The sequence below is a fragment of the Dendrobates tinctorius genome, unplaced genomic scaffold, assembly GCF_039654945.1.
Source record: "Dendrobates tinctorius isolate UK_male_01 unplaced genomic scaffold, ASM3965494v1 ptg000028l, whole genome shotgun sequence".
Taxonomy (NCBI): Eukaryota; Metazoa; Chordata; class Amphibia; order Anura; family Dendrobatidae; genus Dendrobates; species Dendrobates tinctorius.
Window position 1 is genome coordinate 75,292,210 of NW_027361696.1, and position 26,987 is coordinate 75,319,196.

The 26,987-nt window shown below is 43.7% G+C and overlaps 1 protein-coding gene across 1 annotated transcript in view; it reads left to right on the forward strand.

Annotated features, from left to right (window-relative positions):
• The window catches only part of LOC141085554 (GTPase KRas-like), a 32,444-nt gene extending 6,155 nt beyond the window's left edge, over positions 1 to 26,289 (forward strand). The window contains exons 2-7 of the mRNA XM_073571002.1: positions 630 to 760; positions 6,075 to 6,253; positions 10,895 to 11,054; positions 13,150 to 13,827; positions 23,362 to 23,521; positions 25,614 to 26,289. Coding sequence (XP_073427103.1) covers positions 650 to 760; positions 6,075 to 6,253; positions 10,895 to 11,054; positions 13,150 to 13,260 — 561 coding nt within the window. The 5' untranslated portion in view covers positions 630 to 649 and the 3' untranslated portion in view covers positions 13,261 to 13,827; positions 23,362 to 23,521; positions 25,614 to 26,289. The remainder of the gene's footprint in view (positions 1 to 629; positions 761 to 6,074; positions 6,254 to 10,894; positions 11,055 to 13,149; positions 13,828 to 23,361; positions 23,522 to 25,613) is intronic.
• The last annotated feature ends 698 nt before the right edge of the window (positions 26,290 to 26,987 follow it).

Sequence of the window (26,987 nt, forward strand, 5' to 3'; positions counted from 1 at the left end):
TTGAGTCCTCCGATGAAGTCCAAATGGAGAACTTGGTGCATAATTTACACCAGTCTTATTGAATGGGCTCACTGGAGTATGATGCCGCAAACTGCAGCCCATCTTTGTCATGTGGCAGGTTGGATGCTTAACTGCCTCTGTGTTCACTCTACTGGACTGCAGAGTTCTGCGGTTAGCATTTTGTCGGCAGCCCCGTAGAGAATGAGTGGAGTGGTGGTCCGGCATCCAATATGCCACTCCATTCTAAAGGGGATAAAAATTACCAGTTATCGGACCCTCATCGATTAAGTTATCAACCCCACGGACAGGTAAGGACTTGTGTTCACTGGACAACCTCCATCTAGACAGTGTACTGCAAAATATGGAAAAAAAGTAAAACACTGTCGTTATCCTTTACAATGGAAATGACTGGTTGGACGGTTATGTTGGATTGATGTATACCTCAGCAAGCTATACGTGTGATGTGAAAAAGGCCTAGAATGCAAATTTCCACCTGGTTTGGCCCCTTTAACACTTAGACCCCTGTTTGGTTGCACAGGCGGCACCAATGGTGTGTTCGCCCCTGATCTAGATTGGTCTCCATTTTTCGTGATTCACACTTGCTCATCTTTCTTTACTTGTTTTCCCAGGCAGGATCTGTGCAAGTGAAATGACTGAATATAAGCTTGTCGTGGTCGGTGCTGGAGGCGTGGGCAAGAGCGCTCTGACCATCCAACTCATCCAGAACCACTTTGTAGACGAGTACGATCCCACCATTGAGGTACGCAGCGTGTTATGTGGCTGTACATCAGGGTTTATTAAAGGGACACATCGGCCTTGACATAATGCCCTCCTTATTATTTCTCAGCCTTGTAAATAGTTGGGATTCTTCTGGCTTATGTAAGAAGACCTCGCTATCTTTTGGAACCAAAAACTATCTTTTGACACTGGGGCCATAGCTTGCTCTCTGCTGTCCAGTCAGAAGCGCAGGTTAAAATGGATCAGGTTAGATTTTATGGTGTCTCCAGAGTAGTGCCTGACTTCACCTCCCACCACCCGCTGTGGGAGATTAAGAGGGTTGTCTCTTCAAGATGTCCTTTCGGATCCCTCTGAGCCAAAACAGAGTTTCCCAGCAGACGTCTGGGTAAGTTGGAGGGCAGGCAGCGACAGGTGTCCCTGGCCATAACAGCTGATTGCTTGTAGTTAAAGAAGCCAAATATCTGTCTGTTATATAAAATATTTTATCATGACTATGCGGCTTAGAGAGGGTTCTTTAAGAATGTGATAAAAATGGTCTCTGTGACATATTTCCTCTGCAGCCCATCTTTGCCTTGTGTCAGGACAGGATGCAGACTGAAGAAACACATCTTGAGATGAGTGTCTCACCTAACAGGAGCATCATAGTAAACATACCTCACCCAGCCTCTGGAGCAAGGCTGTGACATGGGAAGAAATAAATCTTCTGTATTTTTTTTTTTTTATCATCCACTTTCATGCCCATTTATGTACTCAATTCTGCTCAGTTAATCTCTATTTCTTGCTATAAAGCAGTCAGACTGACAGATCAGAGCATGTACACAAATAAGAATGGAGGAGAAATAGGAAGCTAGAGGAAAAAAAAAACTGTGCTCAGTCAGTGAGGAGAAGATTTATCTCTCCTTGTGTCACAGCCCAACTCTGAAGGCTAAATGAGTTTTATGTAATTTAAGATACTGTTCGTCAGTTGAGACAGATGTCTGAAGCTGTGTTACTCCAGTCTGCAACCCATCCTGACATGTGATTGGATGGATTTCAACTTGAAATACGGTATGTCATGGGGGCCATTTGTATTACACCTTTAAGCTGAGCATCATTTATTTCAAGAAAAATCCAGGTTTGTCTCTGTTTATCTTGGGATTTTCAGAAGAGAATAAGAGGCTGAAAGACACCAGTCACCGCTTATGTTAGGAGGGAACAGTAGGGTGAGTTGTAGCCACCATATTTATACTATGTTTTTTTTTTTTTCTTCAGAAAATATTTTAATATTTTCTTGGTCCTTTCTGCTGTTTTAAACAAATATATATTTTATTTTTTAAAGCAATTTTTTTAAGCTTTTTACACTTTTTTTTAAACCCATTATACAATGTATAAAATGCTAGAATTTTCTTTTTGGTGAATACTCTGAGAAAATGCTCAAGATTCATCTGTTTTCATTTATTTATTTTTTTTTTTTTTCTTCCCATTGATTTGTATTATAAAGTGTGGAATGTCTTCATAGTGGAAATCTCTTAAAGAAAGGTCACATGACTTGTACTAAACACTGTCTTTGGTGGTTTAAAATAAAAAAAAAGCTAATTTGAAATTAATAGAAAATATCCATATTGTTATCCATATTTGCATTATTTTTTTTTTTTTTTCACATCCGTGGCATTGGTTTTATACATCAGCAATTTTAAGGCTAAGTGCACATGTAGATTTTCCTCCTGCGGATTTTTCCGCACAGATTTGAAGAAATCCGCAGGTCAAATGACCTGCATTTTTCCCGCAGATTTCTTCCTGTTTTTGTGCGGTTTTCCCCCTGCGGATTTGGAGGATGGAGCAGGTGGAAAACCGCACAAAAGAAGTGACATGCTGCATTTTTTGTACTGCGCGGAAAAAAACGCAGCGTCTGCACAGCGGGTTTTTTTTTTTTTTTTTTTTAATTGTTTTACATTGTACTGTAAATCACTTTGCGGTAAAAAGAAAAAACAATCCAGCTCACCGTACTGCCCTGCTGGCAGAATCCAAATCCTTGCGCACGGACTTGACCAGGCAGTCAATCAACAGTGAAAAAGAAAGAAGAGAAATTCCAGCGCCAGAAATGAAAAATTAAAAATCCATTTTATTGTGCCAATGCATATTAAAATTCCAGCAGGTACAGCATACTAGTCGGATGACTGCAGAACAACGCGTTTCGACGCCTCAGGTCTTAATCATGTTCTGATTAAGTAAATCACTTTGCGGATCCGCAGCGTTTCTGTGCGGTAAAATCCGCTGCGGATCCGCAGGAAAAATGCATCGTGTGCACATGGCCTTAAACTAATAGTCCAAATAGTTTTCCACGTTAATCGCAATTGATCCATAAAAAATTATGCCATACTGATTGTGTCCATATGGCATTTGTATTATTTAACCCCTTCCTGACCAAGCCTATTATGACCTTAATGACCTGGCCATTTTTTGCAATTCTGACCAAATTGTTAACCCTTCAGGTGCTTCACAGGAACTAAAGCAACGTGGAAGGAAAAAATGGCCATTTTAATTTTTCCAACAAATATTTTCTTTTAGTATTAATTTTTTTCATTTTCACATGGGCAACAGGATAAAATGGATCCTAAAATGTGTTGGGCAATTCCTCCTGAGTACACCGATACCTCATATGTGGTCATAAACCACTGTTTGAGCGCACGGCAGGGTCCGGAAGGGAAGGAGCGCCATTTGACTTTTTGAATAGAAAATTAGCTCCAATCGTTATCGGACACCATGTCGCGTTTGGAGAGCCCCTGTGTGCCTAAACAGTGAAAACCCCCCATGTGACACCATTTTGGAAACTAGACCCCTTAAGGAACTTATCTAGATGTGTAGTGAGCACTTTGAACCCCCAAGTGCTTCACAAAAGTTTATAACGCAGAGCAGAGAAAATAAAAAATCATTTTTTTTGCACATGGCTAACAGGAGAAATTGGACCACAAAAGTTGTTTTCCAGTTTGTCCTGAGTACGCTGGTACCCCATATGTGGGGGGGAACCACTGTTTGGGCGCACGGCAGGGCTCAGAAGGGAAGGAGCGCCATTTGACTTTTTGAAATGAAAATTAGCTGCAATCATTAGCGGACACCATGTCATGTTTGGAGAGCCCCTGTGTGCCTAAACTTTGAAGCTCCCACACAATTGACCCCATTTTGGAAACTAGACCCCCTAAGGAACTTATCTAGATGCATAGTGAGCACTTTGAACCCCCAGGTGCTTCACAGAAGTTTATAATGCAGAACCGTGAAAATAAAAAATATTTTTTTTCCTCCAAAAATATTTTTTTTCTCAAATTATTTTTTAGTCCTCAATTTTTTATTTTCACAAGGGTAACAGGAGAAATTGGACCCCAAAAGTTGTTGTACAGTTTGTCCTGAGTACACTGGTACCCCATATGTGGGGGGGGGATCACTGTTTGGGCACACGTCGGGGCTCGGAAGGGAAGTAGTGACATTTTGAAATGCTGACTTTGATGGAATGGTCTGCGGTCGTCGTTATGTTTGCAGAGCCCCCGATGTGCCTAAACAGTAGAAACTCCCTACAAGTGACCCCATTTTGGAAACTAGATCTTCCAAGGAACTTATGTAGATGTGTTGTGAGCACTTTGAACCCCCAAGTGCTTCACAGACGTTTATAACGCAGAGACGTGAAAATAAAAAAATCATTTTTCCACAAAAATATTTTAGCTCCCAATTTTTTATTTCCCAAGGGTAACAGGAGAAATTAGACCCTGAAAGTTGTTGTGCAATTTTTCCTGAGTACGCTGATACTCCATATGTTAGGGTAAACCACTGTTTGAGCTTGGAAGGGAGGGAGCACCGTTTGACTTTTTGAACGCAAAATTGGCTGGAATCAATGGTGGCACCATGTCGCGTTTGGAGACCCCCTGATGTGCCTAAACAGTTCTAACGCCACAACCCCAACCCCAACACACTCCTAACCCTAATCCCAACCCTAACGATAACCCTAAACACACCCCTAACCCTAATCTTAATCCTAGTTCCAACCCTAGCCCTAGTTCCAACCCTACCCTTAATGGAAAAATAAAAATATTTTCTTTATTATTTGTGCCTACCTATGGGGGTGATAAAGTGGGCGGTTTACTTTTTTTATTTTGATTCCTGTGAGAGTTTATCACAGTGACCAAAATGAATGGAATCTGCAGCCATTTTCCAAGATGGCGGCACCCATGATCCGGGATCGCGGGACATCGGGAGCGACAGCGGCACTCGGAAGGTGATCAGAAGCTGGGGGGGAGCGGAGGAAAGGCGGGGGGAGCAGATGATGACAGCGGCGGCAGATTGCCGCTGTCATTCAGTTGCGGGGGCAGATCGCCCCCGTTAGCCAGTGGGTGGGTCGGATCGGTGTCTCCAGCCGTGTCCGATGCTACTGTAGCATCGGCCATGGCTGGTTTGTAATATTTCATCAAATTTCATTGATGAAATATTACTATCGCTCTGATTTGCTGTTGAAAGTGAAATAGCCAATCAGAGCGATCGTAGCCATGTGGGGACTAAGCCACCCCCCCTGTGGTGAAGTACAAAGCCCCCTGTATCTGCGGGTCGGGTGACCTTTCATTGACCCCGGTCACCCAACCCGCAGGGGGGCTTTAAAGTCATGACACAGCATATGCGTCATTCGTCAGATTATCACCGACTTTCAAGACGCATACGCTGTGTCACTGGTCGGGAAGGGGTTAATACACCCATTGAGGAAAAATTGATCAAAGCAGCACATGCTACTTGTTTTTTTTGTTTTCTCCATAATATCTGTTTTGCATAAGTACAGCACACAGACAGATTATACACGTCTGAGGGCTCATTCACACATCCGATTTGTCAATGTATGAGACAATTATTTTGGTTCGATCATTGTCGGGAGTGTGGTGTGTGGTTTGTCGTGTTTTTTTTTTTTTTCTTTTTTTTTTTTTCCTCCATACCTGGAGAAATTAAAAAAAAAAAAAAAAAAAAATTCTTCTCTCTAACTGTCTGTTAAAATGGGACTGGACTCAGATGTCCTCAATGTGTGGGCTGATATTTTCACATACCCATATACTTGCATTGTTGATTTTCATCCTACATGTCGCCTATGTTTTCTGCGGACCACTCAGTACAAGACTACGAGGAAAAAAGTGGACATAGTACTCGTACCACGGATTGCACTCATACAAGAAAATTGGACGTGTTAATGAGCCCTAAGTCTGTGCACTGTAGATCAGTATGGCACTTGTCCTACAGGAATTGTGGACAGGGTATGCCTGAGTATCTCAGTATTTCACATAAATGACGTATCACCGTGTACTTTGTGTTGATCTCTCCCGTTACTACAGGACTCGTACAGGAAGCAGGTTGTCATAGATGGTGAAACATGTCTCTTGGACATTCTCGACACTGCAGGTCAAGAGGAGTATAGTGCCATGAGGGATCAGTACATGCGGACCGGAGAAGGCTTTCTGTGTGTTTTTGCTATTAATAATACAAAATCCTTTGAGGATGTCCACCATTACAGGTCAGAGGCCTTATTAATGCAAGCCTGTGTCTAGCTTGGTTAATTATGCATTTCTTAAATGGGGCTTAGCCATACGAGACAAAGTCTGTGGACCAAAGCGGTGCTATTTTGGGACACCTTTTCCTTTAATCCCCCTTGGTCACATTTACTGGAGCCAGTGCTATGTAGTTAGTTTTCAGCACAGGATGATATAAGGGCTATAAACAACAGCAATATAGTTCAAGTGAATCATATGAGTGATCAGAAGATTGCACTGTCAAATCAAGGAAAAAAAAATCATGCAATTTTTTTCTCCCATTTCAAAATACCCACACAGTGCAAAAATCTTAAATTGTTATTTATAGCAAAAAGTTAACCTAGAAAAACAATGTAGGAAGGTGTATGCGTGCCCCAAAATGGTTCTGATTGAAGAATATAGCAACGAGCTATGTGGACAAAAATAAAATAAATCGATGCCTCTGGTGCCTTTTCTTTTTGTTCTCAATAAAGAAATATCTGCTAAAGAGAGAACCTATAAATATTATATATACAGTTGTGCTCAAGAATTGATAATGCCAGTCAGCAGCATTCAAACTGTGATTAACAAATGGAAAATCAGGGGCTCTGTAAAAACAAAACCACGGTCAGGTAGACCCAAAAAAATTTCATCCACAACTGCCAGGAAAATTGATCGGGATGCAAAGAAAAACCCACAAATAACATCAGCTGAAATACTGGACTCTCTGAAAACTAGCGCTGTGGCTGTTTCAACATGCACAATAAGGAGACACTTGAAGAAAAATGGGCTGCATGGTCGAGTCGCCAGAAGAAAGCCATTACTGCACAAATGCCACAAAGTATCTCTCATACAATGCGCGAAACAGCACACAGACAAGCCTCAAAACTTATGGAACAAGGTAATTTGGAGTGATGAGACCAAAATTGAACTTTTTGGCCACAACCATAGCGGTCAATGAGGCCTATGATGAAAGGAACACCATGCCTACTGTAAAGCATGGAGGTGGATCGCTGATGTTTTAGAGATGTGTGAGCTACAGAGACACAGAAAACTTGGTCAAAGTTGAAGGAAAGATGAATGCAGCACATTATCAGCAAATCCTGGAAACAAATTTGTAATCAGAAGCTGCACATGGGACCTACTTGGACGTTCCAACATGACAGCAATCCAGACACAAGGTTAATTATCAAGCGGTCATTGGCTACAGCTGAACGAACAAAGTGAAGGTTCTGGAGTGGCCATCTCAGTCTCCTGACCTCAAGATCGTTGAGCCACTTTGGGGAGATCTCAAGCGCGCAGTTCATGCTAGACAGCCCAGGAATTTACAGGAACAGGAGGCTTTTTGCCAAGAAGAGTGGGCAGCTTTTTACCATCTGAGAAAATAATGAACCTCATCCACAACTACCACAAAGGACTTCAAGCTGTCATTGATCTTAGAGAGGACAATACATGGTATTAGGAAATGTGGTATGTAAACTTTTGATCTGTCATTTGGATATTTTGGATTGTCATTATGATTTCAAAAGAGAAAACACAGTAGTTTGACAATAAATGATTTCACCCAACCTCTAACCATGAGTGGAGAAAAAGTATTGGTGTTATTAATCATATTCTCTGAAAAAAGGCCAAGAAAGCAAAAATTCTGCCGGGATATGTAAACTTTTGAGTACAACTGTACCTTTAGTATAAGTGTCTTTAAAAATATATTTTTATGTTTTACTTTCTTTACACCACCAAATAAAATAAGTGAATGAAATATACCTGCTCCAAAATGGTACAAATTGAATAAAAAAAAACTTGACCCTTAGAAAAACAAGCCCTCTTATAGCTAAGTCAACAACAAGATAAAGGTATAGCTCTCTGATTTTGAGGATCTAAGGATCAAAAAAGAATTGTTGCTTATGTTTCAGATTCCTGCATCCCTTTCAGTGCCCAAATTTCTTCCAGTTTTTCGGCATTCTGGATTCCATTGCACGTGACATTGATTGTAAGGGTATGTGCACACGTATGCAGAAAATTCCTGACAGAAAACCGGACTCCTTCCCAGAAAACACGCGTTTTTTTTTTTTTTTTGCTCGTTTTTTATGCGTTTTTTTCTGGAGCGTCCCCAGTCTCATAGAAAATAGTTAGAAATGCAGATTTTTCCTCAATTAATGAGCATGCTGCGTTTTTTACCGCAATGCGTTTTTTTCGCATCAATATGCACAAAAAGTGCTGAAGTAATTTTAAATGAATGGGATGCTTCTTGTAAGCGTTTTGCCGGTAAAAACGCTTAAACGCGAAAAAACGCTTACGTGTGCACATACCCAAAAGAGTCTGGTTTGGTTTTACTGCAGCAGTCATTTGAAACATTGCAATTGCAGCACCAAGAAGGAAAAGTTGTGAAATTATGGAAATGATAGGATGGATAGACAGGTTACTGATGGAAAAAATGGAAGGAACATTTTCCAAACCTCTCGATTTTATTCAGTCTGGAGTATGAGCGTCACGTGCAAAAATCCCTGCACTTACTGCCTTGGCTGTTATTAATGATGTTGTTAGTGGTCGTCTGAGGAATGATCTGCCACACTGAATGCACTTGGGCAAATCAAGATCCGCAGCTGGCAGCTCCTGTGTAATCACCGACCAATGATGTCCTAGATGTGCTCGATGGGAGACCAGTCTGGAGACGCCGCAGCCATGGGAGCACATTTAGGCCATGCAGAGTACTCACAGCAGCACAAGCCACATGCGGCCTGGCATTGTCTTACTGAAAAGCGTCTCCTGGGAGACTTTAGAGAAATGGCCGCCCACTGGTTCCACAACTAAATCAAAGTGACAGAGTTGTTAGTGCATCTGGAATGAAGACTAGAGGGGTTCGGCTACTGTACATTAAACCACCCCACTCCATAATCCTGGGAGTAGGACTGGTGTGATGACTTTTCCCTCTTGGTGGTGCAACTTCAATGTTAATGAGTAGGACTGTGTGTATACAGTGGGGCAAAAAAGTATTTAGTCAGTCAGCAATAGTGCAAGTTCCACCACTTAAAAAGATGAGAGGCGTCTGTAATTTACATCATAGGTAGACCTCAACTATGGGAGACAAACTGAGAAAAAAAAATCCAGAAAATCACATTGTCTGTTTTTTTTTTTCATTTTATTTGCATATTATGGTGGAAAATAAGTATTTGGTCAGAAACAAGCAATCAAGATTTCTGGCTCTCACAGACCTGTAACTTCTTCTTTAAGAGTCTCCTCTTTCCTCCACTCATTACCTGTAGTAATGGCACCTGTTTAAACTTGTTATCAGTATAAAAAGACACCTGTGCACACCCTCAAACAGTCTGACTCCAAACTCCACTATGGTGAAGACCAAAGAGCTGTCAAAGGACACCAGAAACAAAATTGTAGCCCTGCACCAGGCTGGGAAGACTGAATCTGCAATAGCCAACCAGCTTGGAGTGAAGAAATCAACTGTGGGAGCAATAATTAGAAAATGGAAGACATACAAGACCACTGATAATCTCCCTCGATCTGGTGCTCCACGCAAAATCCCACCCCGTGGGGTCAGAATGATCACAAGAACGGTGAGCAAAAATCCCAGAACCACGCGGGGGGACCTAGTGAATGAACTGCAGAGAGCTGGGACCAATGTAACAAGGCCTACCATAAGTAACACACTACGCCACCATGGACTCAGATCCTGCAGTGCCAGACGTGTCCCACTGCTTAAGCCTGTACATGTCCGGGCCCGTCTGAAGTTTGCTAGAGAGCATTTGGGAGAATGTCCTATGGTCTGATGAAACCAAACTGGAACTGTTTGGTAGAAACACAACTTGTCGTGTTTGGAGGAAAAAGAATACTGAATTGCATCCATCAAACACCATACCTACTGTAAAGCATGGTGGTGGAAACATCATGCTTTGTGGCTGTTTCTCTGCAAAGGGGCCAGGACGACTGATCCGGGTACATGAAAGAATGAATGGGGCCATGTATCGTGAGATTTTGAGTGCAAACCTCCTTCCATCAGCAAGGGCATTGAAGATGAAACGTGGCTGGGTCTTTCAACATGACAATGATCCAAAGCACACCGCCAGGGCAACGAAGGAGTGGCTTCGTAAGAAGCATTTCAAGGTCCTGGAGTGGCCTAGCCAGTCTCCAGATCTCAACCCTATAGAAAACCTTTGGAGGGAGTTGAAAGTCCGTGTTGCCAAGCGAAAAGCCAAAAACATCACTGCTCTAGAGGAGATCTGCATGGAGGAATGGGCCAACATACCAACAACAGTGTGTGGCAACCTTGTGAAGACTTACAGAAAACGTTTGACCTCTGTCATTGCCAACAAAGGATATATCACAAAGTATTGAGATGAAATTTTGTTTCTGACCAAATACTTATTTTCCACCATAATATGCAAATAAAATGAAAAAAAAACAGACAATGTGATTTTCTGGATTTTTTTTTCTCAGTTTGTCTCCCATAGTTGAGGTCTACCTATGATGTAAATTACAGACGCCTCTCATCTTTTTAAGTGGTGGAACTTGCACTATTGCTTGCTGACTAAATACTTTTTTGCCCCACTGTATGTATATTTTTTTCACCTCTTTACATTATTTAAATATCTTTAATATTTATCAAATTGCATGTCTCCTTTCAATTTCTCCAGAGAACAGATTAACAGGGTAAAAGATTCGGATGATGTCCCCATGGTTTTAGTTGGTAACAAATGTGACCTCCCTTCACGGACAGTGGACACAAAGCAGGCACAGGATCTAGCAAAGAGTTACGGGATTCCCTTCATAGAAACATCTGCCAAAACAAGACAGGTAAGCCTGCTTGCAGACCTATAGTGTGGAAGTAATGGATTGTACTCGGAGGATTTATGTATACCATCCTGTACACGTTTATTTGTAACGTGATGCCATAGTACCTGATTTTTCTGGACTAGGACGATCTGGCTACATAGCTTGTGGATTGAATTTCACTGTACTGTCACATCTACTTTATGACTATTACTAATGATGAGCGTACGTGCTGGGATAAGATGTTATCTGAGCGTGCTCGTGTGCTAACCGAGTGTCTTCGGCGTGCTTGAAAAATATGTTGAGTCTCTGCGGCTGCATGTGTCGCAGCTGTTTGACAGCCGCAACACAATGCAAGGATTGCCTGTTAGGAAATCCCTGCATGTGTTGCGCCTGTTGAACAGCCATGAGACATGCAGCCACGGGGACTTAAACATATTATTAAAGCACGCCAAAGGCCCTGGGCACACCAGCATGCTCAGATAACACCTTATCTGAGCACATTTGCTTATCACTAATGATTACCAGTTCTCTGGAGGTTTTAGAACTTCCATAGATATTTGTCCTTTTGGCACAAGTAGATCCTATACTAATTTAGCCCAGGGCCCAAATGTTTAGAAAGCCTTTGAAATTGGACTAAAAAATCCATTCTGATCTGATCCTAAAACATTTTTTTTAATTTCTGCCTTCTGATAGCCACACATTTATTATTTTTCTTATTATTATTGTTATTTATATATTTTTTCCCATCACTTCCAGGGTTATTCCTACCTCTGCCTTTTATGGCTGAGACAGGAATTTTGGCTGGGGCTTCACAGTCTCTCTCTGTGATGTAACTATTGTCTGGTGGGCCCTGATGCAAAATTTGGATCTGGGCCCCCACCTACATGTTGGTCAGATGTATGGGCCCTTGTAGCATTCTAGATCTTATGAAGACATGCATGTTCGCCTCCATGTAATAATATCAGCTTCCTGGGCCCTTCTAGTAATAAAGCCTCCCAACCTGGGCCCCATGCCATAACCATGTCCCCCATCCTAGGCCTGTTCCTGGTATAATGTTTCCCATCATGTAATGTGCCCCTTCTTAGTATAATGCCCCCATCCTGGTCTAATGCCCTCCTTCCTGTGTTCCTTCCTGGTACAAGTCCTTTTCTGGACTCTTTCTGTTCTTTCCCAGCACATTTTAAAAAGAAATAAACGATTATTGTTAACTTACCTTGCTCCTACAACGTGCGGCTTTCTCATCTATAGCCAGCAGCTGACTTGGGCTTGAATCCATGGGCAGCGCATGACGTCACGGGAAAGCCATTAGTTGCTGGCTTCTGATTGGCCGGCGGTGGGTCTCTACGTCGCAATAGATTTCAGCTGAATATGTATCCAAGGATGCACATCCAGGTGAAATTGTCTCTGGCGTTGGACGGTCTCCCACAGTGGCCCAGTCACGGTCGCACCCTCTGTGAACATAATTGTTACACCCTTGGTTACTTTGTCCAGACTAAGGCTATGCTGCCAAAGGGCTCTGCATGTCGCAGTATAAATGCAAGTGAATTTGGTCGCAATGAAACCTGGAAAGGTCCTTGACCATGAAGTTCAAAATATTGGAATCACTTGGATTTTTAGTGACTTGCATGTCATGGTACCTTACAAATTGCAATGCGACACCATTGACTTGCACTTTGCAGTCATCTTTCCCTATACAACGTGCATTGTGGCCTAAGATCGGAGAGGCCACAGGTGGGGCTATGGAAACTGTTGATTATATAAACTGCACGTTCACATTTTGCTATAAAATTTGTATGACCAGTGTAACCTATAAGCAGATCTGTATTGCAACCCCCTGATCTATTTGCATCATGCGAGGCTCACATTAGTATTGTAAATGAATGCTACAAGGCAAAACGAATGGCTCTGCATTGTTTGGTGGCTTCAAGTGTTTATAGAAAGGGAAAAGATTGTGTAAGCAGACATGACTTTCCCATCCTGTTGTTACTGCAGTCAGGGATCTAGTCTGGGGGGGGGGGGGGGGGGATTCCTATCTATGGTTAACCTACTTTTCATTCTGCATCTTTCCTCCAATTTTTCATTATTTTATTAATTTTTCTTTTTTTCTTACACCAAGGGAGTTGAAGACGCTTTCTACACTCTCGTCCGCGAAATCCGCAAGCACAAAGAGAAGATCAACAATGGGAAAAAGAAGAAATCCTCCAAAAGGAAGTGTGTAATTCTTTAAGACAAGTGCCATCCTTCCCGAGGAACGCCAGTGAAGCCACAGCCTGTGTGCCAACTCAAACCCAGCAAATTGTGTGGACTTTAGTATTGCAGTGGTGGGAACCGATTGCCAGGAAATTCCAAATTCCTTTCGTACATTTTTGTCTTTTATTATAGGAAATACATACACATACAATTTTTGGAACGGGAGGGGAATGGCGATCTTCAAAGATACTACTTTTCAAAGCCCCGCTTTCTTGTATAGAAATTAAATAAAAAAAAATGTAAACTTTTCATGAAGACTATTGAGGCACCCACCGGAATCTCAACCACCAAGGACCTCTGCCACCAAATTCAAATTTTTCTTTTTTTTTTTTTTTTACCCCCATGGGAGAAGTTAGTGTGTCAGATCTGCCTTGGCTTTGAGAGTAAACCAGTCTGTAAGCCGCTCACCAGTACTGTAAAAATCATCTAAACGGAGGAAACCTAGGAATTTACTATGAGGAGTAAAGCCTTAGTCGTGAACATAGTCTGACAATGAGGAAACGTACTAGAATGAAATAAAGGAAGAACGTCTTTCAAAATTAGTGTGAGTTTTTATTTTGCCTTTTACTTTACTTATGAGAGTAGCGTTAGATTTAATGAGTTTAACCACTTCCCAGCATGACGTACCGGTACATCATATGTCTGGTGTCTTCAGCAGCTGAGCCTATGGTTTTCCCGGCAGGTGATTGCTGTTATTCAGCCATCTTCTGCCTCTATCAGCCACGAGTGTAGTGGATCACCACCTGCTGCTGTTAAATGTTGCTTTTAACAGTGGCATTTATGGCGTGTGGCCCGGAGGGATGTGCCTTTCAAAGTACGTATCAACGGCAACACCAATGAGGGGCGCTGATGGGTACAATGACAGCTGGGGGTCTGCTGAAGACCCCAGTGTCTGTCATGCCTTTGACTGGCATTCATAGGAGACACATGAGATGGGATATTTGCCATGTACAGCAATACTTTGGTATTGCTATATATCAGGGAAACTACAAAATACAGTTAAAAAAAAAAAGGAATAATTAAAAAAATATTCCTTTGTTGTATCTCTTAAGTCCATAAAAGTCTGATATAACAAAAAATTTTTTTTAGCCAAATTGGTAAACCCTGTCTTGACAAAACAAAAATGTAAAATGCCAGAATTTTGTTTTTTCAGCAGCCGCAATCCCACAAAAAGGGAATACAAGAAGCGATCAAAGTGTTGTATGCATCTCAAAATGGTGTCAATAAAAATGTCAGCTCATGGAGTAAGTCTTGGAAAATGACGGCTTTTTTTTTTTTTTTTTTACAAATTTTTATTTTACATTCATTTTTTTCAAAACTTAAAATCAGAACTATGCTTGTTTTGGTATGGCTGTAATCGCGCTGACCTGGAGAATGGTATGGCCGAGTCTTTTTTACTATGTAAAGAATGCTGTAAAATCAAAGCACAATTGTGAAATTGAGCTTTTTTTTTTTTTTTTTTCTGTAATTTCACCGCGTTTGGAATTTTTTTTCCCCCCCGTTTTCCAGTACATCACATAATAAAATAAATGATGTAATTCAAAGCTACAACTCGGCCTACAAAAAAACAAGCCCTCACACAGCTATGTCGAGGGAAAACTTACAAAAAATATATATGGCTATTGCAGGGAAAAATGAGAGCGCAAAAGGCAATGGGTTTTTTTTTTTTTTTTGGAAGGTCCGTGGGCCACTGACCACGAACAGACCGAATATATTTGTGTGAACATATCCTAACTTTTACACCTGTCTTGTACACCGTCTTAAAAGGAATTTATCAGATACAAATGAAGGAAGTGGTTAAAGTAAAAAAAAAAGTAATCTTTATCATGTTCTGGTCTTTGGGGGATATTGCTTCTCTGGTGATTTAGTTCCACCCAAAGTTCCTCTCTCACTGAACAAAAAATTCAGAGACATATATTTTACATAATTTGGGAGAAATTTTGCAGCGGAATATTCTTGCTGTATAGTTAGTTCTACACCGAAATCATTAATCCTGTTGCAGAATATTCCATGTATAATGTTTTTTCGTCTGCACTGATGTTGTAAAAAGCTGTGCATGCAAGACTAGATATTTCCATATAGAACCCAAGTGGACTGGCAATGCCCATATACTACTGAGTACCTATGTCATTTGCCATAGGTAAAAAAAAAAAAAGAGAAATTGGTGTCACTGGTGTAATAACAATCATTGGAAACTCCCCCCAAAAATTTAAACTTAATGTAATAAAGAAAAAAAAACATCTGACAATCCCCAAACAGGCTTGTATGGTCTGCAGAGCATTGATCCTCCTAAATTTATTAATAGGGCTCTTCATCCAATTAAATCTGATTATTATGAATGCCCTTCATGTAGCGAGGTGTAACAGTATTTTGAGCTTAGAAGCCACTTCCCAGAACTCTTTGCTGCACTTATATTACAGCTTTCTGATGAGTTTTCTCATTTGGATAGGACTTATTTTACTTTCAAAACGTAGTCCCAGACCAATATACTGTGCAACCTCCGTGGCGGCACTGCTTACATGGAGCTAGGTAGGAGGTTCCAAACCTTGTGCTGTTGGTCGTGCATAGGTAAAGAATCAGCTCACAGGACTGGGACTGTCCTCCGCGATGCCCCCGCACCTCCCTTTCTGATGCTTGCCAGGTGCCCGCAGGTCTTGGCACTCCAGAAATGAAACTCCGGAAAATCTGGTTGAGGTGTATCATGATCGTGGGCAATAACTCTTGAAGCACAGACTTTTCTTGACTGTAAGATTGGTGTGGGATTTGTTTTTTTTGTTTTTTTAAGCAGGCTAAGCCTTGTTTTTTCACATTTAGAATAAAGGTTGTCTGGCCCGATGTGGTTTGGGGAAAAAAAAAAACCCTGTACTCTCCTTCCTGAGATGCACACTGTCGCCCACTGGACTGCTGGAATCGAAATTTGTCTGGAGGCGTCACGTGGCTGATGCAGCCACAGCCTTCTTTTACATTCATGTCCCAAATTTCTTGAGGGCATGTGCAATGAATTTTTGGGAGCAGGTCTGCTCCAAAAAAAAAAAAATTCTATAAAATCGTTAAGAGGGAGTCTTTGTACTCACCGTAAAATTTTTCTTGGAGCCTTCATTGGGGGACACGGGTAACCATGGGTGTATGCTGCTGACACGAGGCAAAAGTAAAAATAGCTCCTCCCCAGCAGTATACACCCGCCGACTGCCACAAAGCAGCTCAGTGTAAAAGCAGTAGGAGAAGCAACCAAAACTCGACCTATGTACCAAACCCACAACAAAGGCACATAGGCCCAATCTAGGTTCAAATGGCTAGGGAGGGTGCTGTGTCCCCCAGTGAAGGCTCCAAGAAAGAGACTTTACAGTGAGTACCAAAAATGCCTCTATTGCTTCATTTGGGGACACAGGTAACCAAGGGATGTCCCAAAGCAGACCCTAGGGTGAGAAACAGAATGCAAAGAAAAGCGGCCTCTGGTCGGATGGTGCGTGACTGCCGCCTGCAGCACATTCCTCCCTAGGCCTGCATCAGATGAGGAGTGGTTATGAACACTAAAACCTTGCAAAGGTGTGCAAAGAAGCCGAGGAGTGGAGTGGGGAAAAGGCTAGGACCAGCCACCGGGAATCACACTGAACACCTGTGAACTTAATAGGGTTTAGGTCTTGCCTTGCGAGTCCGAGAATGGGTAATGTTGGTGACACCACGCTGCTGTCTCGGTCGCATAAGTGTGGGCAAACAGGGTGAGAAATTACCCTGAAAACAAAGAAAAACCTGAAAGACAAAGGAAAAAGGTTAATAAAAACACAACAGGTGACCTGAAAAGGAAAACTGAGGATCTGGGATCAGATCCAGGTCTGCCTCCCACTGACTAAGCTTAAACTGAGCTGCTTTGTGCAAGTCAGTGGGTGTATATTGCTGGGGAGGAGATATTTTTACTTTATTTGCCTAGTGTCAGCCTCCTAGCGACAGCAGCATACACCCACTGACTGGAGGAGAGAAGGTTTTTCCACCAACATAGAAGAGGATTCTTTACTGTTAGGGCAGTGAGAATCTGGAATTCCCTGCCTGAGGAGGTGGTGATGGCGAACTCAGTCGAAGGGTTCAAGAGAGGCCTGGATGTCTACCTGGAGCGTAACAATATTCTGTCTTACAGTTGTTAGGTTTTTTTAGAACGAAGTAGATCTGTGGATTTATTCTGACGGAATATGGGCTGAACTGGATGGACAAATGTCTTTTTTTCGGCCTTGCTAACTGTTACCCATGGTTACTGGTGTCCCCAAATGAAGCGATAAACAAAAATGCTTTCAAACCACTTTGCTGCTCATATGTGAAATCTTTTGAGTATTGTTTTTTTTCCTTTGTTTCCAAAAATTTGAAAAATTACAGCTGGGAACAAAGAACGAGCACGTCACTTCTTCAAAATACCTCCTGATAGAATCCGCTCCTAACTATTGTCCAATCAAAAGGCTTTAAAAAAAATGCTCCAGGGGGGGAAAAAAAAAACCTCTCTAAAACATGAGTAACTGTAAAAACTCATCGAACAACACCAAAAAATAGCTTTTCTGAAGGAGTTTCCACCAGAAAATCGTTTTTTTACTGACTCAAAAAAAAAAAAAAAAACTTTCTCGTTCGCCTTATTGGGGGACACAGAGACCATGGGTGTATGCTGCTGCCACTAGGAGCCTGACACTATGCACTAAAAAATGTTAGCTCCTCCTCCGCAGTGTACACCCCACCGACCGGCAGGGAATTCCTCAGTTTTAGCTTAGTGTCAGTAGGAGGTGGACACGGGTCTTTCATTAGACCCATATCTACCTCGATGTGCGTCGTTCCTTTTCAGGTTCCGGAGGGATACAGTGTGAAGAGTCACAGCTGTACTCCCACAAAGAGACTATGAGTACGGCGTGTACTGCCACCCCGTATCCTCATAGGTCTCTACGGCGGGACCAAGAGCTCAGCACGGATGCGTGCCAGCGATCCAGATGGTCCTCGCTCCCCGTCTCCCACCCACTCGCCCACCAGAGCCTGTCGGTCTGGATGAGACGCGGACACTACAGAAGACAGACAGCGTGGGATATTGAGGTACCTTTATTGATTGCCAGACGGAGGTAAGTATGGGGGCCGAGTCACGTCCTCCTCATCCCTAGATGGGCATCTCGGCGGCTCCAATCTTATTCAAAGCGGCCACTGCGGCCGCCGCAATTACTCCTGGCCCTGGCGTCAGAAGGGGCCTTTCCCGGCGTTCTCCCGTTGCCGCGGCAGCGCTGCCCCGCCTTCAGTCCTGGGCCCAGCAGATGGCAACGGCGCTCTGCAGAGCGGTTGCGGCAGCGCTGCAGGACCTCCGCGCCGCCCCGCACTGACAGGCGGCCGCCGCTATTAATTTAGGCCCCGGCTTCATTTCGGGCCTTCTTCTGCGTCGCGGCCACGCCCCCCGCCCCTTTCTTCTAAGCGGGCTTCTCTCCCGCCCATCCCAGGCCCTCCCACCGCCTCCTTCTTGCACCACAGCCTATTCTTGGCCAGCGGTCGGTGCCTCCTTCAGCCAGGCAGTTAACGCCACCCTTCTTCTTCCCCTGGAAGCGCGCGTTCTCCCATTCCTCTCAGGCGGTCGCCATCTTCCCAGCCTGTCAGCCGGACGCAGTTCTGTCAGCCGGATATCGCTCTCTGGGCCCGTCAGCCGGATTTCGCTCTGCCCTGCAGACAAGCCGGATAGCATTGTCTCTGGGGACACCGGACTGTGAGTAGCGCTGCATCTGCAGACTGACACCCTCCTCTGCCTTCTGTCCCCCAACCTTCCGGCACTACCTCAGTTATCACTATGTCTAACTCTAAATCTGATCGTGCCCGCTCTACGGCTCCCCCCTGCACTCTAGTCAAGTACTTTGCGTGCTCTTCTTGCAATCGCAAACTTCCCTGAGGTCAGTCCACTCCCCTCTGCCTGGACTGTAGCAATCCAATTCAGCCTGACGCCGCGCAGGAGCCATCTATGGCCCCATGTGAGAGTGAACCCCCCCATTCCTGGCTGGGCTTCATCTCTTTCTCAATCAGTGGCAGACCTCACCAGGGTGTCTCAGTCCCTGGTAGCCGCTCTGGATAAGTTGCCCCTGGACACTTCTGCAGGGTCCAGCAGGCCTCAAGAGATTCCGTCTGAGTCAGCCAGCGTTAGTCGCAAAAGACCCAGGCAGGATCTCCAGCCGGAATCCTCCCCTCGTCCCATCTCACCGCATAGTCCGTCTCAGCAGCCTCCTTCCCGGGCCTCCTCTCCCGAGTCAGGTGAAGCGTTCTCGGACTGGTCTTCTGAGGGGATTTTAGAGCTGGATTCGGACCAGGATGCGAACATGATGGTTACGGTGCAGAACCTCATTGCAGCGATTCACCAGACCTTCGAGATTGCTTACCCCCCTGCGAAATCCTCAGATCAGGATGTTTCGTTCAGACGGGCGGAAACACCCTCCAGGGTATTTCCTTTCCATTCCGTGTTTGGAAAGATTTTTACGAGGGAAAGACAAGATCCGACCAGACGCTTTCAAAGAGGAAAGCGTCTCGGCGTACTGTACCTTTTGCTAAAGAGCTCACGGACAACTGGGCTGCTTCTCCCTCGGTGGACCCACCCGTGTCCAGACTTTCTAATAACACGGTTCTCCCGCTTTCATGCGTGGCGGCTCTAAAGGATTCTAATGATAGGATTATAGGATCCCTAGCTAAGGCTGGTTTCACATTAGCGCATTTTCAGCGCGCGCACGGCCGGGGGTAGCTCCGCCCCCGAGCCGGCTCTCTGCCCGGCGTGCCCGCCCCTTGCTTGTAGCGCCGCCTACTAGCGGACAGCGGCGCCTGCGATCGGCGCACCCTATCTTTAGCATAGGGTGCGCAGATCGTGCGCAGGCCGTGCGCTAGTTGCGCTTTGACCTGCGCTGCGCACTTTTGACGGTGCGCCGTGCGCGCCAAAATCCGAAAAGTTTGATTTTGGCGCGCACGGCGCACCGTCAAAAGTGCGCAGCGCAGGTCAAAGCGCAACTAGCGCACGACCTGCGCACGATCTGCGCACCCTATGCTAAAGATAGGGTGCGCCGATCGCAGGCGCCGCTGTCCGCTAGTAGGCGGCGCTACAAGCAAGGGGCGGGCACGCCGGGCAGAGAGCCGGCTCGGGGGCGGAGCTACCCCCGGCCGTGCGTGCGCTGAAAATGCGCTAATGTGAAACCAGCCTAAGTCCGCCTTCGAAGCGGTTTCAGCGGCAGTATGTCCAAGCTTTGCTTCGTCTTGGGCAGCAAAAGCCATAGCGACTTGGGCAGAGGATCTTCGTCAGGGCATCCTAGATAAAGCACAACCAGAGCGATTGGCCGATCTCACCAATCAGATTTCCCATGCGGGGGATTATCTGCTTTCTGCTTCTTTGGATGCCGCATCCTGCGCTGTTCAGGCGGCAAGCAACGTTGATTGTAAGGGTATGTGCACACGTATGCAGAAAATTCCTGACAGAAAACCGGACTCCTTCCCAGAAAACACGCGTTTTGTTTTTTTTTTGCACGATTTTTGCTCGTTTTTTATGCGTTTTTTTCTGGAGCGTCCCCAGTCTCATAGAAAATAGTTAGAAATGCAGATTTTTCCTCAATTAATGAGCATGCTGCGTTTTTTACCGCAATGCGTTTTTTTCGCATCAATATGCACAAAAAGTGCTGAAGTAATTTTAAATGAATGGGATGCTTCTTGTAAGCGTTTTGCCGGTAAAAACGCTTAAACGCGAAAAAACGCTTACGTGTGCACATACCCAAAAGAGTCTGGTTTGGTTTTACTGCAGCAGTCATTTGAAACATTGCAATTGCAGCACCAAGAAGGAAAAGTTGTGAAATTATGGAAATGATAGGATGGATAGACAGGTTACTGATGGAAAAAATGGAAGGAACATTTTCCAAACCTCTCGATTTTATTCAGTCTGGAGTATGAGCGTCACGTGCAAAAATCCCTGCACTTACTGCCTTGGCTGTTATTAATGATGTTGTTAGTGGTCGTCTGAGGAATGATCTGCCACACTGAATGCACTTGGGCAAATCAAGATCCGCAGCTGGCAGCTCCTGTGTAATCACCGACCAATGATGTCCTAGATGTGCTCGATGGGAGACCAGTCTGGAGACGCCGCAGCCATGGGAGCACATTTAGGCCATGCAGAGTACTCACAGCAGCACAAGCCACATGCGGCCTGGCATTGTCTTACTGAAAAGCGTCTCCTGGGAGACTTTAGAGAAATGGCCGCCCACTGGTTCCACAACTAAATCAAAGTGACAGAGTTGTTAGTGCATCTGGAATGAAGACTAGAGGGGTTCGGCTACTGTACATTAAACCACCCCACTCCATAATCCTGGGAGTAGGACTGGTGTGATGACTTTTCCCTCTTGGTGGTGCAACTTCAATGTTAATGAGTAGGACTGTGTGTATACAGTGGGGCAAAAAAGTATTTAGTCAGTCAGCAATAGTGCAAGTTCCACCACTTAAAAAGATGAGAGGCGTCTGTAATTTACATCATAGGTAGACCTCAACTATGGGAGACAAACTGAGAAAAAAAAATCCAGAAAATCACATTGTCTGTTTTTTTTTTTCATTTTATTTGCATATTATGGTGGAAAATAAGTATTTGGTCAGAAACAAGCAATCAAGATTTCTGGCTCTCACAGACCTGTAACTTCTTCTTTAAGAGTCTCCTCTTTCCTCCACTCATTACCTGTAGTAATGGCACCTGTTTAAACTTGTTATCAGTATAAAAAGACACCTGTGCACACCCTCAAACAGTCTGACTCCAAACTCCACTATGGTGAAGACCAAAGAGCTGTCAAAGGACACCAGAAACAAAATTGTAGCCCTGCACCAGGCTGGGAAGACTGAATCTGCAATAGCCAACCAGCTTGGAGTGAAGAAATCAACTGTGGGAGCAATAATTAGAAAATGGAAGACATACAAGACCACTGATAATCTCCCTCGATCTGGTGCTCCACGCAAAATCCCACCCCGTGGGGTCAGAATGATCACAAGAACGGTGAGCAAAAATCCCAGAACCATGCGGGGGGACCTAGTGAATGAACTGCAGAGAGCTGGGACCAATGTAACAAGGCCTACCATAAGTAACACACTACGCCACCATGGACTCAGATCCTGCAGTGCCAGACGTGTCCCACTGCTTAAGCCTGTACATGTCCGGGCCCGTCTGAAGTTTGCTAGAGAGCATTTGGGAGAATGTCCTATGGTCTGATGAAACCAAACTGGAACTGTTTGGTAGAAACACAACTTGTCGTGTTTGGAGGAAAAAGAATACTGAATTGCATCCATCAAACACCATACCTACTGTAAAGCATGGTGGTGGAAACATCATGCTTTGTGGCTGTTTCTCTGCAAAGGGGCCAGGACGACTGATCCGGGTACATGAAAGAATGAATGGGGCCATGTATCGTGAGATTTTGAGTGCAAACCTCCTTCCATCAGCAAGGGCATTGAAGATGAAACGTGGCTGGGTCTTTCAACATGACAATGATCCAAAGCACACCGCCAGGGCAACGAAGGAGTGGCTTCGTAAGAAGCATTTCAAGGTCCTGGAGTGGCCTAGCCAGTCTCCAGATCTCAACCCTATAGAAAACCTTTGGAGGGAGTTGAAAGTCCGTGTTGCCAAGCGAAAAGCCAAAAACATCACTGCTCTAGAGGAGATCTGCATGGAGGAATGGGCCAACATACCAACAACAGTGTGTGGCAACCTTGTGAAGACTTACAGAAAACGTTTGACCTCTGTCATTGCCAACAAAGGATATATCACAAAGTATTGAGATGAAATTTTGTTTCTGACCAAATACTTATTTTCCACCATAATATGCAAATAAAATGAAAAAAAAACAGACAATGTGATTTTCTGGATTTTTTTTTCTCAGTTTGTCTCCCATAGTTGAGGTCTACCTATGATGTAAATTACAGACGCCTCTCATCTTTTTAAGTGGTGGAACTTGCACTATTGCTTGCTGACTAAATACTTTTTTGCCCCACTGTATGTATATTTTTTTCACCTCTTTACATTATTTAAATATCTTTAATATTTATCAAATTGCATGTCTCCTTTCAATTTCTCCAGAGAACAGATTAACAGGGTAAAAGATTCGGATGATGTCCCCATGGTTTTAGTTGGTAACAAATGTGACCTCCCTTCACGGACAGTGGACACAAAGCAGGCACAGGATCTAGCAAAGAGTTACGGGATTCCCTTCATAGAAACATCTGCCAAAACAAGACAGGTAAGCCTGCTTGCAGACCTATAGTGTGGAAGTAATGGATTGTACTCGGAGGATTTATGTATACCATCCTGTACACGTTTATTTGTAACGTGATGCCATAGTACCTGATTTTTCTGGACTAGGACGATCTGGCTACATAGCTTGTGGATTGAATTTCACTGTACTGTCACATCTACTTTATGACTATTACTAATGATGAGCGTACGTGCTGGGATAAGATGTTATCTGAGCGTGCTCGTGTGCTAACCGAGTGTCTTCGGCGTGCTTGAAAAATATGTTGAGTCTCTGCGGCTGCATGTGTCGCAGCTGTTTGACAGCCGCAACACAATGCAAGGATTGCCTGTTAGGAAATCCCTGCATGTGTTGCGCCTGTTGAACAGCCATGAGACATGCAGCCACGGGGACTTAAACATATTATTAAAGCACGCCAAAGGCCCTGGGCACACCAGCATGCTCAGATAACACCTTATCTGAGCACATTTGCTTATCACTAATGATTACCAGTTCTCTGGAGGTTTTAGAACTTCCATAGATATTTGTCCTTTTGGCACAAGTAGATCCTATACTAATTTAGCCCAGGGCCCAAATGTTTAGAAAGCCTTTGAAATTGGACTAAAAAATCCATTCTGATCTGATCCTAAAACATTTTTTTTAATTTCTGCCTTCTGATAGCCACACATTTATTATTTTTCTTATTATTATTGTTATTTATATATTTTTTCCCATCACTTCCAGGGTTATTCCTACCTCTGCCTTTTATGGCTGAGACAGGAATTTTGGCTGGGGCTTCACAGTCTCTCTCTGTGATGTAACTATTGTCTGGTGGGCCCTGATGCAAAATTTGGATCTGGGCCCCCACCTACATGTTGGTCAGATGTATGGGCCCTTGTAGCATTCTAGATCTTATGAAGACATGCATGTTCGCCTCCATGTAATAATATCAGCTTCCTGGGCCCTTCTAGTAATAAAGCCTCCCAACCTGGGCCCCATGCCATAACCATGTCCCCCATCCTAGGCCTGTTCCTGGTATAATGTTTCCCATCATGTAATGTGCCCCTTCTTAGTATAATGCCCCCATCCTGGTCTAATGCCCTCCTTCCTGTGTTCCTTCCTGGTACAAGTCCTTTTCTGGACTCTTTCTGTTCTTTCCCAGCACATTTTAAAAAGAAATAAACGATTATTGTTAACTTACCTTGCTCCTACAACGTGCGGCTTTCTCATCTATAGCCAGCAGCTGACTTGGGCTTGAATCCATGGGCAGCGCATGACGTCACGGGAAAGCCATTAGTTGCTGGCTTCTGATTGGCCGGCGGTGGGTCTCTACGTCGCAATAGATTTCAGCTGAATATGTATCCAAGGATGCACATCCAGGTGAAATTGTCTCTGGCGTTGGACGGTCTCCCACAGTGGCCCAGTCACGGTCGCACCCTCTGTGAACATAATTGTTACACCCTTGGTTACTTTGTCCAGACTAAGGCTATGCTGCCAAAGGGCTCTGCATGTCGCAGTATAAATGCAAGTGAATTTGGTCGCAATGAAACCTGGAAAGGTCCTTGACCATGAAGTTCAAAATATTGGAATCACTTGGATTTTTAGTGACTTGCATATCATGGTACCTTACAAATTGCAATGCGACACCATTGACTTGCACTTTGCAGTCATCTTTCCCTATACAACGTGCATTGTGGCCTAAGATCGGAGAGGCCACAGGTGGGGCTATGGAAACTGTTGATTATATAAACTGCACGTTCACATTTTGCTATAAAATTTGTATGACCAGTGTAACCTATAAGCAGATCTGTATTGCAACCCCCTGATCTATTTGCATCATGCGAGGCTCACATTAGTATTGTAAATGAATGCTACAAGGCAAAACGAATGGCTCTGCATTGTTTGGTGGCTTCAAGTGTTTATAGAAAGGGAAAAGATTGTGTAAGCAGACATGACTTTCCCATCCTGTTGTTACTGCAGTCAGGGATCTAGTCTGGGGGGGGGGGGGGGATTCCTATCTATGGTTAACCTACTTTTCATTCTGCATCTTTCCTCCAATTTTTCATTATTTTATTAATTTTTCTTTTTTTCTTACACCAAGGGAGTTGAAGACGCTTTCTACACTCTCGTCCGCGAAATCCGCAAGCACAAAGAGAAGATCAACAATGGGAAAAAGAAGAAATCCTCCAAAAGGAAGTGTGTAATTCTTTAAGACAAGTGCCATCCTTCCCGAGGAACGCCAGTGAAGCCACAGCCTGTGTGCCAACTCAAACCCAGCAAATTGTGTGGACTTTAGTATTGCAGTGGTGGGAACCGATTGCCAGGAAATTCCAAATTCCTTTCGTACATTTTTGTCTTTTATTATAGGAAATACATACACATACAATTTTTGGAACGGGAGGGGAATGGCGATCTTCAAAGATACTACTTTTCAAAGCCCCGCTTTCTTGTATAGAAATTAAATAAAAAAAAATGTAAACTTTTCATGAAGACTATTGAGGCACCCACCGGAATCTCAACCACCAAGGACCTCTGCCACCAAATTCAAATTTTTCTTTTTTTTTTTTTTTTACCCCCATGGGAGAAGTTAGTGTGTCAGATCTGCCTTGGCTTTGAGAGTAAACCAGTCTGTAAGCCGCTCACCAGTACTGTAAAAATCATCTAAACGGAGGAAACCTAGGAATTTACTATGAGGAGTAAAGCCTTAGTCGTGAACATAGTCTGACAATGAGGAAACGTACTAGAATGAAATAAAGGAAGAACGTCTTTCAAAATTAGTGTGAGTTTTTATTTTGCCTTTTACTTTACTTATGAGAGTAGCGTTAGATTTAATGAGTTTAACCACTTCCCAGCATGACGTACCGGTACATCATATGTCTGGTGTCTTCAGCAGCTGAGCCTATGGTTTTCCCGGCAGGTGATTGCTGTTATTCAGCCATCTTCTGCCTCTATCAGCCACGAGTGTAGTGGATCACCACCTGCTGCTGTTAAATGTTGCTTTTAACAGTGGCATTTATGGCGTGTGGCCCGGAGGGATGTGCCTTTCAAAGTACGTATCAACGGCAACACCAATGAGGGGCGCTGATGGGTACAATGACAGCTGGGGGTCTGCTGAAGACCCCAGTGTCTGTCATGCCTTTGACTGGCATTCATAGGAGACACATGAGATGGGATATTTGCCATGTACAGCAATACTTTGGTATTGCTATATATCAGGGAAACTACAAAATACAGTTAAAAAAAAAAAAAGGAATAATTAAAAAAATATTCCTTTGTTGTATCTCTTAAGTCCATAAAAGTCTGATATAACAAAAAATTTTTTTTAGCCAAATTGGTAAACCCTGTCTTGACAAAACAAAAATGTAAAATGCCAGAATTTTGTTTTTTCAGCAGCCGCAATCCCACAAAAAGGGAATACAAGAAGCGATCAAAGTGTTGTATGCATCTCAAAATGGTGTCAATAAAAATGTCAGCT